The 17393-nt window shown below is 29.3% G+C and overlaps 1 protein-coding gene across 2 annotated transcripts in view; it reads left to right on the top strand.

Moving 5' to 3' along the window:
- LOC142331214 (protein spaetzle 5-like) overlaps positions 1 to 16014 on the top strand; it is a 238633-nt gene extending 222619 nt beyond the window's left edge. For both annotated transcript variants that reach the window (XM_075376954.1, XM_075376956.1), the window contains exons 4-7: positions 4494 to 4671; positions 6936 to 7072; positions 10159 to 10371; positions 15108 to 16014. In XM_075376954.1, the coding sequence (XP_075233069.1) occupies positions 4494 to 4671; positions 6936 to 7072; positions 10159 to 10371; positions 15108 to 15297 (718 nt within the window). In that variant the 3' untranslated portion in view covers positions 15298 to 16014. The remainder of the gene's footprint in view (positions 1 to 4493; positions 4672 to 6935; positions 7073 to 10158; positions 10372 to 15107) is intronic.
- The last annotated feature ends 1379 nt before the right edge of the window (positions 16015 to 17393 follow it).

Genomic DNA, 17393 nt, shown 5'->3' with positions numbered 1-17393 from the left:
AGTTAATGTATAATGTTAATTATCTTTTTTTCATTAATAATTAAGAAAAGTTTTAGAAAGATTTTGTTGACAATCATGATACAGATATACAGTACTGTTTTAATTAATGTGAACCCATTCCCTTTAAATTATAAATATTAGCAAAATCAGTGTTTTTAATTAAAAGATTTGGCTTAGGTTTTATAAGTTTCCACTCAATTAATTTTTTCCACTTCAAACTGAATTTTTAACAAAATGTTACTTTCCTACGTCATGATATCCATATCGAAAATGAAGTGTAAAAATTATAACTTGCCACAATACTTTTGTAATTCATTTTTTAAAAAATATTACAATCTTATAAATGTGTTACTAAAACATATACACGTATTCAGAATGTGTAGCTCTGAACCAAGGGTATACAGATAAACTGGAAATTGCTGAAGACGGATACTTTACTAAGAAAAATCCTATGGCCTGAAAAACTAACAATGGTTGGAAATTAAGGAAGAATGAGGAACTTTACCAGGAGTTAGAGAGAATTATGAAATCATGGAGTTGCTTTCATGATTCTTAGAACTAACTTAGAAGTTAGTGTTCTAAGTGAAGACTAGCTTCTAAAGATGTCTTAGAAAATGAATTCAAACAGACTTAACAACAATTTTTGACAAGTGTAGTGGGAACAAGGCAAACATTAAATGGTTCAAGCAAGTTAAAGAGGACCTAAGGGTAGAAAACATAAATATGGAATTAAAAGACAGAAGAATGCTTAGGAAACAAATGTTAGAATTCAAAGGGATCCAGAAAGAGAAGAAAAAATGTGCTAACCTAAAGTGGTAAGAAGAAAGAAGTGGCACAGTGAAAGAATGAAGGTGTATTGGAGAGCTAAAATACTAGTAAGAAGTTTATTATTCTATGTGTTCCTACAGTGTTCGTGTTAAAGAGAAATGTTACTACAACCTCAAAACACAAATAACGAGAATTAGTAAGTAATGGAATAAATATACATGATTATTAGTTCTGTCACAAAATGTAAATTAAATTGTAATATCATGTTGAATTATAGATATCAATCTTTTTCTATTCCTCTCCCTTTCTTCTTCATTAATATTTACCTCTATATACTTCTACTCATAATATCCTCTTTAAGATGGCACCTTTTCCTTAGTTTCTTTTTATTTACATTTGAATTCAACATATTCAATGCTTGTCTTTCTTTGCTCACCAGCTTAAAATGTATAACCATCTGAGTCCTACTCTCCTACTATATCCAACACATTTTATGCCTTTCTGAAAACTTAATTTTGCCTACCAGATATGAATCTTCTATATTGCCTATCATGCTTCTAAGAAAGTTCATCTCCAAGTTTTTCAATTCACTTTTCTCCTGTTTCCTCTTCCTATCTTCTTTTAAGTCTATATAAGTACTTCAAGTCTCCCCATATTTTAAATTAGCGTATAGGTACACCTTGTGTGATACTTCTTTATATTTTCTTGTAACTTTCTTATGCCACATAACACCCTGATAAAAATTTCTTGTACTTAATTCCTTTATCTATTTTAATAAGTTCGATTTTTATTGAAATATTGAAAAGTAATTATTAATTTAACTAAATTTTGAACATTAACAAAAGAGAGAGCTATGCTAAATGATTATTGGATTAAAATCCTAAACAAGACTCTTAAAAACCACATACTACGATAATTTTTATATGAGTATAGTGATTATCTGAAGTTGTATTGGTAATAGTAGAAAAAGATAGTATTATAAACTCGTATTCCATCAAATTATGAGGGACATTCATGTCAATCCAGGACTTTTGTTAGACTAGAATGTAAATGGAGATTCCTGTGCAATCTGTTGGTTGTACACGTAATGTACAAGTGTCAGATATTTCCGAATGGTGCACTGACATGTAGCAATGTTAAACAACAACAACAATCAAAGAACATGGTGTCCAATGAAATGAATGGATATGTGTAATGAGATTTCTTGTGAATGAAGGCATAAAACCCAGTGAGATTTATTCACGACGTTTTGCACATTTCGGTGATGAAACTCATAGTCGCAGTAAAACATTTGAGTGGTGCAAACATTTTAAAGAAGGCCATACATCAGTGAGTGACAATCCCAGTCGATGTGGTTCAGAGTGATCAAAGTTATAGCCTCAGTTTTTTTGGGATAAAAATGGCATCATGCATGTCAATTTTCTACTTCGTTGAATCAATATTAACAGTGGGTACTACTGGAAAGTTCTTCAAGGTGTCACAATGCTTTAAAAAAAAAATGGCCTGATGTGTTCATTAAAAATTATTCTGTTTCTGCAGGACAATACACAACCACGTACAGCCCACCACATGACATGCATGCTACAAGATTTTGGTTTGGAGTTATTGCTATACCCCTCTGTACAGTTCAGACCTCGCTCCCAGCAATTTTCAGCTTTTTTGGGGCTTGAAATTCTTCATGGAAGATCAGCATTTTAACAGCAACGATGAAGTGAAGCAGTTGGTCAGTCTTACTTGGTTTCGACATGACAAATCTTTCTACACTGCCGGTATCCAGGCAATAGTGAAATTGCTGGGATAAAATGTAGCAAGGGATTACATTGATAAATAAAAGTATTTTTTACTATCATAAGTGTGATCTACATTTATTAAAAATTAATAGTCCTGGATTTACCTGAAATTCCCTCGTAATATGACAGTAATTGTTTTCAAATGAGTAGTTTTTGTATTGTTTCCTATTGTTTTATATTGTTTTGGGAAGAAAAAATGACAGAGCACAGAAATTTTGTTGAAATTAAGATCTGTTAGGTTTTCACATAACTACTAGAATCTATGTTTCAACCAAAAAAAACAGCCAATAATAAAGACAAGTAAGTTACTTTTGGTATTTTACAAATAAGAACTAATCCGCAATTTAAATAAAAGATTCTTTGTGAATAAAGCTTATTGCAACCAATTTTCTTCATATACTCTTATGTGAGTTAGTAAGAAACACTAGCAGAAGGTAGTGTGATTCATAAGATATGAAGAAAGAGTTTCATAACAATGAGTAAACTAAAGAAAAAGAAAATGTAATCATTACGAAATTAAATTTTCTGAATAAAATCTATTTAAAATGTTATAGGCTTAAAAACAAGATACATTCTACTGGCTTCGGTATTCTTAATTTATATAAATTTTTCTTGTACTTTAACGTGTAAATTAATCAAACAAGGGAAATTTTCTGTTTCTCCTCAATTAATTGAATATAACTAATATTCTCATAGTAATGCAAGGTTGTATTCTTTGTTTATTAAGAAATGGGCATACGTTAAATAGCATTGTGTTATAAAATCACTTTATCTTCACTTTATATCTTGTAAATCAAATAATGGATTGTGAAATTTTTTTAAAAATATTTTTTTTAAATAGTTTAAATACTGGTTTCTTATCACCTTATTGAAAATATAAATATAGCTACAAAAAACTAGTCTATCACAGAATCAGTTAAAAAAATTAAATTAATCATAGACTCTACTAGTGGAACAAAGTCTTTAAGGAAACTATTTATTGTTACGTATAGATCATACTATTTATAGTTTGATAAACAGCAACTTTTAGTGCCAGTAATAAGCAAAACAAAAGTTCATGTGGGCCAAAGTATATGCAAATGGATTAAAGAATAATGCTTTTAGGTAATTAAACAAATTTTACAACTCAGGTTAAGTATTTGAGGGTCTTTAAAGATATAAATAATATATTTCCAGCCCATACCTAACAATAACTGAAACATTTGAAAAGTCTTTTGGGTGATTTTTTTATATTTAAAGGCCTTACTTAGTTCATTACTAACAGGGGATGATAAATTGAAAAGTGATGAGTACATCATCTAGCTAACATTAAAAGGTTCCATTGGATTAGTGACTACCCTGGTATTGATTCAATTGAAAATCTATGGGCAAAAAAAGAAATTACAATTCATATAGATACAAAATTTGTCATGGAGGTATAAGATTTCTCCGCACATTACTTAGCGTTCTAAAATTTAAATTATACGAACTAAGATCTATACAAATTATTATTAATAAAATATTTCACTTAATGTACCTTATATGAAAATCTTTCTGTTTTTCTTTTTTACTACTGATTTTGCAACACAGATTGCTTCATCATGTTAATGAATTCATATTTAAGTGATTAAAGGTTAACCTGACTATAAATGTTATGAAAATACTAGCGAAAAAAAAAATCTCAAAAAACTGCAGTAAGGGAAATATAACTTATTAGCAGTACAATAATTTATCTATATTCTGGTGTGATGCACTTCAATAAATTCTTTATTAATTATAAAATTTATATATATTACTCAAATAAAAAAACTCTATTTTGAAGAATAACACAATAAATGAAACAGTAAATGATATTTTATTTGATTTTGTGTGTAATAGAATGATTATCAATTTAAATCTAATATATAAAATTTTACTGAGTTCTCGATCAATAATATTTTTATTCTATGTTTACAGAAAAGAGACACCGACTACGCCCAGGCCCCCTCCACCACCTCCGCCACCACACCATGGATATGGTCCGCCATATCACCCCAATTTCAACTACGGACCCCCCAGGCATTCTCCCCCTCTGCCATTTTATCCACCACCTCCACCACCAACCCCAGTTTACAATTCTATAAATTTTTCACAGGTATGTGACAATTTTGTTATAATTTATTTATTTATAATAATAATCTTATTAATCGTATTGTTATTTTAATTATGAAGTTTGGCATGTTAGCATAGTTTTTCGAAATTATTGTCATAAACATATTATTAAAGAAAATAAATTAATAATATATTACATTAGTCGCTATATTTTCCCTATATTTTCTATATATATATATATATATATATATATATATATATATATTAAGTTTTTAATTCTTTCAGTGACTTGGTGAGCTGAAATATTCAGAAACAATTCCAGGTTTTATACCATGAAAACAACACTATACCATGAAAAATTACCCTATAATTTCTAAATATGTTTAAATTTTGGCACACCAAAAGGCAGTTTTATTGAAAAAATATAAAAAGGGCTAATATTATCTTTGTTAAGCAATTTAAGTGCTTGCCTTTTACCTGAAAAGTTCTAGATTTTCAAGTCTTGGTCAAGCTTGGCATCTTTCCGTATCGTAAAATTTATTAATCAAAAAAAATTGGGAGGGTGTTAACTGTAATTAGTTTCAGCCTTTATTTATTTTTAAAAAATAAACTATTTTTACAATTTGAAAAGTTTTTTAATTTCTCATTGAAGACGTTTTTAAGAAGTTACCAATTTCTCAAAGTTACTAAACTATCTTATTTCTTGAAAATCCATTTTTAAAGAAGTGGCAAAAAATTTACCCAACTTCTTTGAAGTTAAAAAACTATCATTTAACTAATAAAAAAGAGAAACAAATTTAACTTGGGTTTGACCCCAGTTAAATTTGGTAAAATTTGCCCTAACATCTACTGATGACTCACATTTGAGACTCTCATTTTTTTCTCTTTAGCCTCCGGAACCACCGTAAGTTATTACTCAAAGGATGAATGAGGATGATATGTATTGGATGTAAATGAAGTGTTGTCTTCTGCAGTCTCAGGTCGACCATTTCTGAGATGTATAGTTAATTGAAACCCAACCACTAAAGAATACTGGTATCCACAATCTAGTATTCAAATTAGTATAAAAGTAACTGCCTTTACTAGGATTTGAACCTTTGAACTCTTGACTTTAAAGTCAGCTGATTTGCGATGATGAATTTACCATTAGACCAACCTGGTGGGGCTACTTTTTGAGACTTACAAAAAGCAATCCTCATTATCTTCATTGAGTAACTCATTCACAGCATTACCATAACTGATTAAAAAATTGCCACAAAGAAATTTATAGTACCCACTATATGAAACAAAATTGATATCATCTGGTGCTGGATTAGGATTTAGTACTAAGCATGAAAAGGGAAAAGTAGATTGGTTTCTACTTGCAACAAAATATACTTGTAAATTTGTTTAAATAAATGACTATTAAAGAAGATGAAAAACTACACTTAAATATAATTCTAAATTTGTTGTATTCATGTAGAACAGATTTCAGTTATAAAAAATTTAAATTTTAATAATACACCTTAATAAAATAAAATGTAGGTTTACAATTGAAAAATATTGAAACATTTAAAATTTAAACATATTAAAATTTTTTTCAATAATATGTATTTAACTAAGTACGATATTCTTATATCTTAATAAAATTAAGTTAATTTTAACACTGATTTATTACTCATTTTCAAGATTTCTATTTATTTAAATGTGTTTATTTGTTTTGATTATTCCTCAATTTATTTATTGGTCTTTACTATGTTTTCCGGTTTTTCTCATACGTTTAACTATGTCTATAACTCCCTCCCCCTTTAAGAAAAATAAAAGTGCCATAAATTTTTATTTCAAAAATCAAGCTGAAAACTGTTGGAGGTTTGTATATGGTTAAACATAACAATATACAAATTTCCAAGTTGAACAACTGTGCCATCATCAGTTGTTCCTGATTATAATTACCAGCAAGTGATTTTTTTTTTCATTATTTATGTAATAAGGTGAATAAATAAATAAGCTAAGTTGATGAAATGAAGAATAAATTTTAAGAGCAGGAGCGAAAAGAAATGTGTTGAAGTAGAAAAAAGAAGAACCAGTCATACTAGATATGTCACAAATGAATCCAGGTTTGTCATACAATACTAAAAAGAAGGTTGAGAAGGGGGCATTAATGAAATAATGGAAAATATTCAAGGCAAAGGAGGAAGAAATGAAAGATAGCTATGGCAAGTCATTAACTTTAAAACATTTCTCACATACACTCATAAATAATTAACATATAAACACATTTCCAAAAAGATAAAATTTTCTAATTTATTTATTTGTGTTTTTTTTCAGCCCCAAGAAGGATACCCAGATCGAAGATACCCATTATTCCCACAAACTTATTTCCCTGATGATGATCCAGGCTTTATATACTCTGCTTTACTTCAACCTGAACTTGCACAAATCAATCACAACTCTTGGTGGAAACGGTAAGAAATAAAAATGTACTAAGTATTCTTTTTAAAATACAATTTCAGTTATTTAAATTTAAAAATTTACTTTTGAAACAATAACACTTAACCATATTTGATGAACAGATTTTAAAACTTATTTCATAATATTTTCTTGTATTTATCTTTAGTAATTGAGTGCGGCTAATAATGGATTTTTGATTTTTAAATTTGAGATGGTTGGCAAATGTTGACTATATTACAATAGAGGGAAAAGCCTTCCACACACACAAACACGTTAAATGTTTAGGTTCAATATAACGTTGAAGCTGCATTTTCTTTGACTAAGGTAAAATATTTTGTGCTCAGAGCAATTCAGTTATTATATCCCATACCATTGTGTTTATCTAATGATCATACTCTATATATTATGATTTTGACTGACTTTTCAAATAAAAGTACAGTATTACTTTCAGTTGCATGGTGGGAATAGGGGTGAAAAAAATTATATACCTTCTGAGGTATGAGGAGTATGAAAATACCATTCACTTAAATTTTGGTTTCCTTATAATATATATATCTATAGTTCTATGTACAAATTTTTTGGCTCAAAAATCTCCAAAACTACTGGTTAAATTTCATTGGAATTTAGATATGCTCTAGTAGTGTATTTGAAGTTGTGCATATGAAAATCTTTTAAAGATGGTTGAGTCATTCTTGAGTTATGCTTAATTTAAAAAAATTTCAGTGGGGCAAGTAGGAAGCATGGTTTGTTATGATGATGCAAGTTGGAATGTTGACATTTCTTTATCTGCAGGATCTATTGTTAGCATTATTTTTCTGTGTATTCAGTAGAATTACCTACTTAAAGAGTCATGATGACTGGGTGTGTGTTTTTATCTAAGGGTTATGTTGACTGTAGTGGAGTTTTTTTTCATATGAACTAAGTCACAGTATGAGTGATTGAAAGATGATGTTTGTGTGAAGGGTCTACTATAAATAATGAGGGCACTTGAATTATTAACTTACTCATTTTTTTTATTACAGTATATTATAATATTTTTTTTATTATATTAGTGTATAGTTTTATTTTATTTCATTTGCTTCTTGATTGTTTGCTTATTTCTGTCTTATGTATTTCCTAATTCGTTTTCTTTGTAAAACTGTAGATTAGAATGTCAAAAAGGAAACAAAATAAAATAATGAAAAGTCAGTCTTCTTGCGTAGAATTGTGCAAGAAGTTTTTATTATTTGCTTTGTTTTGTTGCTCTGAAGATCACATTTTATCCAGATTTTGTAAAAATTTATAAACTATTTTCTCTAAATTTTTGTTTGTAATATGTTACTGTAGTTTATATTTTTATTTATTTTTTGTGTGGAAGTGTAATAATGAATGTGCTGTTATGTCTGCCTGTTGTGAAAGCTAGGTATTTTATAATAATCCTTCTGTGCAGTTCTCATATGACATGGATGCATTGATAAGTCTGTGGATTATACTTTAGCGGACTATTTATGTGAGGTCAAATGGTTTAAGATATTTTAAACAAGAATTAGTCACAGTTAGTTTTTTGTATGTTTTGAAAAGATATAAACAAAGTCAACGTACATTTTGATGCTGCACAAAAGACACACACAAACACAGAGTCCATCTAACTCAGAAGTCTCTAACAATATTGTCTGATGATCAGAGTGAGAACATCAGCACCAGTGACTTAAAATGGCTGGAAGAGTGACTGAAAATATTTGCATTTTATAACTGTTAAAAAAAAAACATATTTGTTCTTGATAAAGTTTGTTGTTTCAAAGCTTTATAATTTTAAATAATTTCTGTTTCTGACTGTCATGGACTCACAAAACATAGCAAGCAAATATTCAGTATTTCTCTTTAATTAACCAGAATTTATAAAAAAATTGTATATGTTAATGGGGAATACCTGATTTCCAGGATCTCCAACTTCAATTTTTACTTATTCTTACAGAATAAGTAAAAATTGAAGTTGTCTTTGTTTTATGATTATTTTGCTTTGTTCATTTGAAACTATTCTTTCTTTTTTAACTATTAATTAGTAATTTTAGAGGTGCACATATAGACCATAAGGAACAGTTCCTAAATCCAATATGTTTAATTTGAAAACACTGAAAACAAATTACTTACACATAACATGAGTTAATCCATTAATGGCAGGCATATAAATTTTTACTACATTAATGAATCTATTAATCTGTATAGTTCTGTTTTTAAAATATACCACCTTTTAAAGAAAAAATTATAATTATATAACAAGTAGAAAAAAAGAAGCAATTATTTCCTACAGAACCCTATTTTAACCTCTGTGATTAATTTCAATTACAATCAGTACAGTAACTGCTCCAAGCATCAACGATTACTTTAGTTATCTATTTAGTGATATTACATTTAGTTTCATCATTGAGATTTATCCACATTTTAAAAATTTCTTTAAAGATGAAAATTTAAAAAATTCCAGTTGACAAAAAAGAATCAAGTTGTAAAAATCTAGTTTACCATTCTATCCAGGAACCAAAAAGTAATTTGTTAATAAATTATTATTACTTTTCAAGAGGCACTGTTTATTAATTTTTTTTAAATTTTATTTTAAGAATATGTTACTTTCATGAAAACCTTTTTATTTTGAAAACTTTCTGAACATATTTTTTGTTGAAAGCAGTCAGTAAAGTTTTTTTAATGATATAAATTATGAAAGGAAAAATCTACCGGAATGCTCAGTGTAAATGGAAATAACTAATCAGATGTAGGATAATGAGACAAAGCAAGCTTAAAGTGTAGACAATGTCTTGAGTAAATGATCTGGTAACAGCAAACCGACTGGGCTATAAATTCTGCCTCTAGAAAACCTAAGTTCTGAAGTACATCTAGGGATATATTATTCAGGAATAAACCTTAATTAAAAATTAAGAAAGTTTTTTAAAAAACAATAAAGTATAGTGATTTACTATGTATAATTTTGTGGCAGATTTGTATAATGTTTTTCTAACAAAGTTTCTAATAAAATTATTTTTAATAACTAATATAATTATGTATTAACTCTTAACTTAAATTCTTTAAAGTATAAGACTTTAATGTTATTTTATTTTTTGTGAAACAGATATACAAGATCACAGGGAAGTTCAGCAGATGATAAATTAAGAAACCGTCGTCAAGCAAATGGTCAAACTAATGGAACAACAACGCAATTATGTCCAACAAGAAGTCAATTTGTTATGCCAAAAGCAGCATTAAACAATAAAGGAAACTGGATGTATGTTGTAAATTTAGATCAAGACAGATATACACAACTTGTACGTAGTGAAACTTGTATGTAAGTATTATTTACATTTTTTTAAAGAATACATCTGTTACACTATTTTCAGTATGTTAAATTTTAATGTTATATTAAACAGTTTTATAAATAATTAAAAAATATGTACATTTTTATGCTGAATTCTCTTTCTCTTTAGTCTAGACACTTTCACAGCATTATATCTTGTCAGTAACATAATAAAATCATATAATAAACCTATTTTATGTATTTCCATAAAACAGTTTATAATATTAATTATAAATTCAATATGTGAAACAAAACACTATTAGTACTAAATTTGCTATTTTAAACGTTGAAACAAATACAATTAAAATTAAGTTATAGCAAATTCAAATAAAAAAAAAGAATATCTCTTCAACGTAAAATTTATTTGAATATTAGGTATCCTCTACGATAAAGAAAAACTCTGTTCAGGGCTACCAGCCTATTTTGTTTTAACAATAAACTTAAGAAAAAGAAAAATGTACAAAAAATAAATGAAAAAGAGAACAAAGTGAGTGCTATACCAAGAAACAACCAAGATATATAATGAATAGTAAATAAAAGAGAACAGGAGATAAATAAAAATTATTAGTGCTTGATAACACTGAAAAGTGTACATTTAGACTGTATATAAATATTCAGAATAATACTCTCCATAATAATAATAATAATAAAATTTTAAGCAGTTTTTTTTATGTATTAAACCAGTCAGGATAATAAATTTATTTTAAACAATATATGCCATAAGATACTGTAATCCCTAGACATCCAAAAATATTATCATACAAAATCTACATTAAAAGTTTATAATAATCAAGATATCTTAAAAAATACCCAAAACAGTAAGGCTACAATATGATATACTCCAAAGAATCAAGAATGTGTTCTGGTTTTATATATTTCTAACTAACTCTCAACTTATGTCATCATCCTAACTTTCATAGGGCAAGCCACCCATTTTGTGACTATCCCGGTTGCTACACCATCTCCTCTGTTCCTAGCCCTGATGAGCTTTATTGGTGGTTGTCTTTTAGATCCTCTAAACTTGATAACTCAACATAGTCATCAGTTTGGCTTCTGTCTGGATGCCATCGATTCAAATGCCTCGGCAGACATTTCCATCAATGTGTTTACACAACCTATTATTGTCTTTGTAGGGCCTCTTCCAACCATGACCACTTACCATAACTTACAATTCTCAACTATCAAATTAACCGATTCACGGAAGTGCGATCCCCCCCACGCCTTCCTCTAACATGGAAGGTGTCACATGAAACTCTTCCTATATCTAACTTCAATTATAATACTATGCACTCAGACAGTACTTGATTTAAATACTTATTTAAACACCAAAAATACTATCCTCATATCAACAAAACAAGTGTTGATTGCAATGAAAATTTTATCCTTCCATTCAATTTATTCAAAGTTCTCTTGATTTACTTAAAAATCAAGATACAAATTCATAAATTTAATAAGCCTCTGATGAAAACATATTCTATTTCTCTCTGCTCTTGTTCCAGTTTCAGAAGTGAGGCCAATCCCTTCACCCTCCCACACTGCAGCCCCATCACAGAGTTCTTCACACATCTATTTCATCTTAACAGTGAATGTCTATGTTAAGTGGGGCTCGATGCCAAAATGCCTATCTTGCAGAAGTAAGCATGCAGTAGGGTCCCTAATCACTTGGCTTGCTATTAAATACCTACACATTCCCACACTGCAGCCCTGTTATAGAGTTCTCCACACATCCATCTCATCCTAACAGTAAATGTAAGCTAACTGGAGCTCGATTCCATAATGCCTATCTTGGAGATGTAAGCACCCAGTAGGGTCCCTAATCACTCAGCTTACTATTTTGTCTATATATCTATAACAGCATCAAACCCCCTCAGCTATCCTTCACAGGGCTAGGACTCCAAGGAAGCCAGCAACTATGTTCCATTCCCTTTCAGTGAACCAATCCAATCCTGCACAAATTAAACCAAATCTGGCCAACCTATCTCAAAAAGCACATGTCCAGAAAGTAACTATTAAATATGCAGATTGTGGGAAATCCACCTAACTACCTGCATTCTTATATCAGAAAAAATTCCATGCAACGGCATTGGAGGATTTAGTCCACTTGACCTGCCATAAATGGAAACCCTGGTCATCTATTTCTTTTTTTGTGCCCAGAGGTAAGTTGGCCTACCTTTTTAGCATCATAATGTAACTGGTGGTCAGTCGTAAGGATATCAATGGGCTTAATACCAGAAATTCAAAGACTGCCACTCGAGAGACAATCCTATAGGCACCATTCACAGATAATAATAGGAGACGCTGGGCTCTCAACAAAATATTCCTATAACATTTGTACTTGATTCGATGCCCAGATAAGAGCAGCATACAGTATTATATAGAACATGCATGATTCTGAATTGAAGCCCCCAGTTATATTGAATAGCTCTCCAAACACCCAAAGAAAACAGAACAAGCCTTTTTGGCAGTATATTGAAAGTGCTCCTTGAAGATTCTCATCAAGGGGAACTCATCTTTATACTTCTGCAGCAGAACATACCTAATTCGATGACCCGCCATTGATATACAAGTTTGTTGTGAAAGCTAGTCTGCCCTTGAGCAACATCATCGTTGTTTTAAACACCATGTTATGTTGCAAACTCCACAACTGGAGTATCTTGCAAGCCTGGGCTGCCCTGAATTCGATCTCATTCCTCGAATCTCCTTTAACTAGCAAAAGCCCATCATCCGCATAACTTATGATGTGGCATCCACTGGGTAATCTCAACTGCATCAAAGAATCAAATTCAACAACCCAGAGCAAGGATCGTAAAGAACTACTGGGCAGACAAACTTTAGATAGCATTTTTCCTGCTGCTGAGACGCTGTCTCGAAGAACATGTCGATTGCTGAAATAACTATATAACACATTCAGTTTATTCTGTGTTCAATCATGCTTCTGCAGCTGAAACAAGGTAGAGGGCCACTATAGATTATTAAAAGTCTCTGATATGTCCAAAAAGATACCTAAGATAGACTCACGAGAAGAAAAACAATGTTCATGACCTTAAAAGTAGCATCTTCCATGTCCCTACCTGGATAAATATCATACTGATCATACTTCAACAACTTTCTATAATTCAATTTATCAGTAATACAAAGATGCAATTTCTTCGCATAAATCTTTCCAATAGCAGGCAGAGGTGTTAAAAGTCCTACAAGAGGAGCTCACTGTGGGGTCCTTGTCATCACCCTTAAATTTGTTCAAGGGATAAGTTTTAGAACATCTTTTTTGCAGCAAACATGGAAGCAGCCACTAAAGAGCAACCTATTAAAAATTCTAGTCACAGTATCAACCAAATTCCCACAGAATGGACAAGGAGCTCCATCATGATTCCATCGAAATCTGGGGCTTTATTCCTACCAGAACTGAAAATTACCTGATGTACCTCTGACTGTAATTTCCACAGAAAACATCACAGGGAAAAGCAGCAACTTCCTCTCAAACTCGTAGATGATACAAGGTTTCATTAGCCACATCAATTGGCAACAAATCATTCAATAGAATATTTAAAATCTCAGCTTTATTAGAAAGAACACCCTGGTGGGTCAAGAGAGCCAAAGAAAGAATATTTTTGTTAAACTTATGCACTAGGATTCTATACACAACATCCCAAGGATCCTTATTTCCTTAACTTTCTAACAAAAGAACGCCAAGAAAACCCCTTTTGATGTCCTGACTAAATGAAAATTTTCAGACCTTCGTGTTTGATAGTCATCTACCAAGATTGCTTGCCATTCAGGATCACACTCTTGCTGAGCAGCTCTCCTGATATTGTTCACGGATTGTTTCAATAAAAACAACTGTCTAGTTTACCATGGGCAGTTCTCTCACAACCCAAACTATGAGGAATTGAATTTTAAGCAATATTGATGAAAGCTAGGGAAAATATTTCTGCCACGTCTTCCAATTAAATATCATCCAGACTTTGGTGTAAGACTTGGAGTCTTAGAACTCCAGAATATTAACAAGAGATATATTAACTAATTTAGGCGAGTCCGCCTTCCTGCGCAGGAAGCTCCCCTGGTGAACAGGGATATTGCACCTATAAGCGTCTGACAAATCCCTAACAAACTCTGATATAAAAATATTGAATCATTTCTTCTATAAATACGTATGTTGTTTACTTTTAATTTGTTAATGTGTATATATTACAGTATTTTTAAACTACACTAATTTATTATTTCTGTTCAATTATTATAATTTGACAGTCTTACAAAACATTTAATTTCTCTTTTTATTTTAATCTGTTACTGTTTTGGAGGTAATTAATTGTTATTATCTTATGTTACCTTTAAAAACATTGTTAATTAATTAATTATTTGGTTTGAGAGTTAATGAATTATTTAAAAATTAATCCAACCATTTACCTTGTTGTTTAAATAAATAAGATTGTACTACACGTATTTAGATTCACTTGATGTTGCGGTTATAGAATTTAAAACCCTCATAAAAAATTGCTGTTTTTCAATTAAATTACATTATCAAATACTTTAGTAAGAAGAAGAAGAATGAATGTTTCAGTTATTATTATTTTTGTATTTACGTCTAACGAAATCTTTATAAAAGAAATTCCAGAATTGCTCAGTAAGCGAAAGAAAAGACACGTATTTCTGGTTATGATCAATAAATTAACGTAAGTATTTAAATTATGATGAAAATTCAAAAAGACTATTTCCTTTTTTGACAGGTCAGAACAATGTAATGGACTATGCTCACTGCCAAATGGATACACATCACGTTGTGAACAACAATATGTACAGAAACGACTTGTTGCATTAGAAGGTGGTGGTAATAGATTATATACTGATGTATTTTGGTTTCCACATTGTTGTATTTGTCAAATAACTCAGACTGGTGCCGGTAACAATAACGGATAGTTCTTAATGATATGTGTAATAATTTTTACGATAAGTTTTATACTTGTGTTTTTTTTAAAATGTTTCACTACGATTAATGTAATTAATTCATAATTTTTCTTTACCTACATTGTTAACACTGCCATCATATATAAATTAATTACATATCAAATTAAATATCATTTTTTTTTATTAATTATCCTAAATGTAGATTATATTCTTTACCGTAAATCATTGTAGTTAAAACTATGGTAAAACCTGTTTTATGTTGAGTAAAATCCTGTTTACAAAAATTTAACCGTGATTTGATATTAACCAGGAAAACAATATAAGTTATCTAAATTTAATATAGATTAATTAATGTGGTAACTTAAATAACAAAAAAAAACAAACCTTACAATATGACACTGTAATAGTAACTTAGAAATATTTTGAGTGTCTAATTGTTATCAAGATTATCTTGGAACAGGCAGAAAGAGTTACCTAGATAGAAGTTTTGTTTACTGTTATTTTTAGGTTTAGTCAAATGATAATTCAACCGATTGTTGAATAAGTTTAAATTGTATGTAATTTCAACATCATTGAAATGACATACATTATTTAAAAAAATGAGTCTTTAAACAAAAAATATGTAAATTTACCATACTTCAAAGAAGTACTTCACATCATTACATGATGAAGTAATACTTAATAATAGTATTTTAGTCTTTTGAAAGTTTCTTCTTAGTAAAAAACTAATGTCACTAGACTTATTTGCAACCATTTAGTAAAATATTCAAAAACTGAAATATTTTGTTTCACATAAATAAAATAGGAACGCAACATTTTTTTTTTTTATAATAAGAATGAGGACCTCTTTCTTTTTTAAAAGAAGTATTGAAAATGAACTCTTAACAATTAAAAACCAAAAATATAAGAGGATTAATAAAAAAAATGAAAATAAACATGTACTTATCTAAAATTTATATGGATTAGAATTATTGAACATATATTGATATATTCTACGTATAATAACATTCTTCTAGTGTTACGCTTATAGAAAACAGTGGAAAACAAAAATGAAGAAAAACAGTGTTCTTGTTTAAATTATATCAAGTACACTATTGTAACAGTCATATACAGAGAACATATTCATATATAGTGAAGTAACACATAACATTCATGATATGTACCACATTTAAAGTAAACAGGATCGATTTCTTTTGAGATGTATATATTTGAATCTTGCCAGTTCAGTGCATCCAAAAGCTGGGCTACTCTTTTCATGTTTTCTTATATTTGTATTTTTAATTAAAAACAAAATAATTTTTGATTAAATATTCTAAATTTGCGCCTAACTTTTGTAACTAACCAAAATATTTTAAATAATTCATTATCATATGTTTATCAAATATTTGTGTTAGTCGGACTTAAATTAAAATTATAAAGTTCTAAATTTTGTATCATTCTTAACTGTATTTCTATAAAAATAGCAAAAATCAAATTTGTCTAATTTATTTTGTAGAATGTCAAAAAAAAATGAATGAATTAAAAACTGAATTAATGAACTGAAAACTGATGAATTAATTCTATCATCAGTTAACTAAATGAACCTTTTTGAAATTTATGGGTATTAATTTTTATATATTTTAAGAAGACAATAAAAAAAAAAAGAAGTTTAATCTAATTATGTACATATAGTTGAAAAAATAAAAAGTTGGTAGCATTTCAGACTTTCAATTTTCTATGTATTAAAATAAGTATTTTCTGTATGGAAATAAGAAATGTAATTAATAATAAGTGCATAAACATCAAATAAGAGCCTCAATAATTCCAGATGTAAGACAACATTTGCAATTACAGACACTGCTGCTACCAGATTACCTACTAGTAAATTCATTGATCAAATTAAGTTTGAAGTCGTGGTGACAAAATTATACTCCTAGATACAGATTCTTAAGTATAAGAATCTTATCCTTAAGAAGTTTACATTACTTTATCTTTAATAAAGTACCTTAGGATAGTTTACTAATTATATCTTAATTTTAGGTATCTTCTCAAGACATTCAATACATTTGTGACAACGGTTTTGGAATTTGATTGTATTAGATGATATGGAATTTCCAAATTCTAAAAAA

The sequence above is a fragment of the Lycorma delicatula genome, chromosome 10 (genome assembly GCF_047948215.1).
Source record: "Lycorma delicatula isolate Av1 chromosome 10, ASM4794821v1, whole genome shotgun sequence".
In the NCBI taxonomy this organism is placed as follows: domain Eukaryota; kingdom Metazoa; phylum Arthropoda; class Insecta; order Hemiptera; family Fulgoridae; genus Lycorma; species Lycorma delicatula.
The sequence above is the reverse complement of the archived record's forward strand: the minus strand, read 5'-3'. Positions and strand labels throughout refer to the sequence as shown.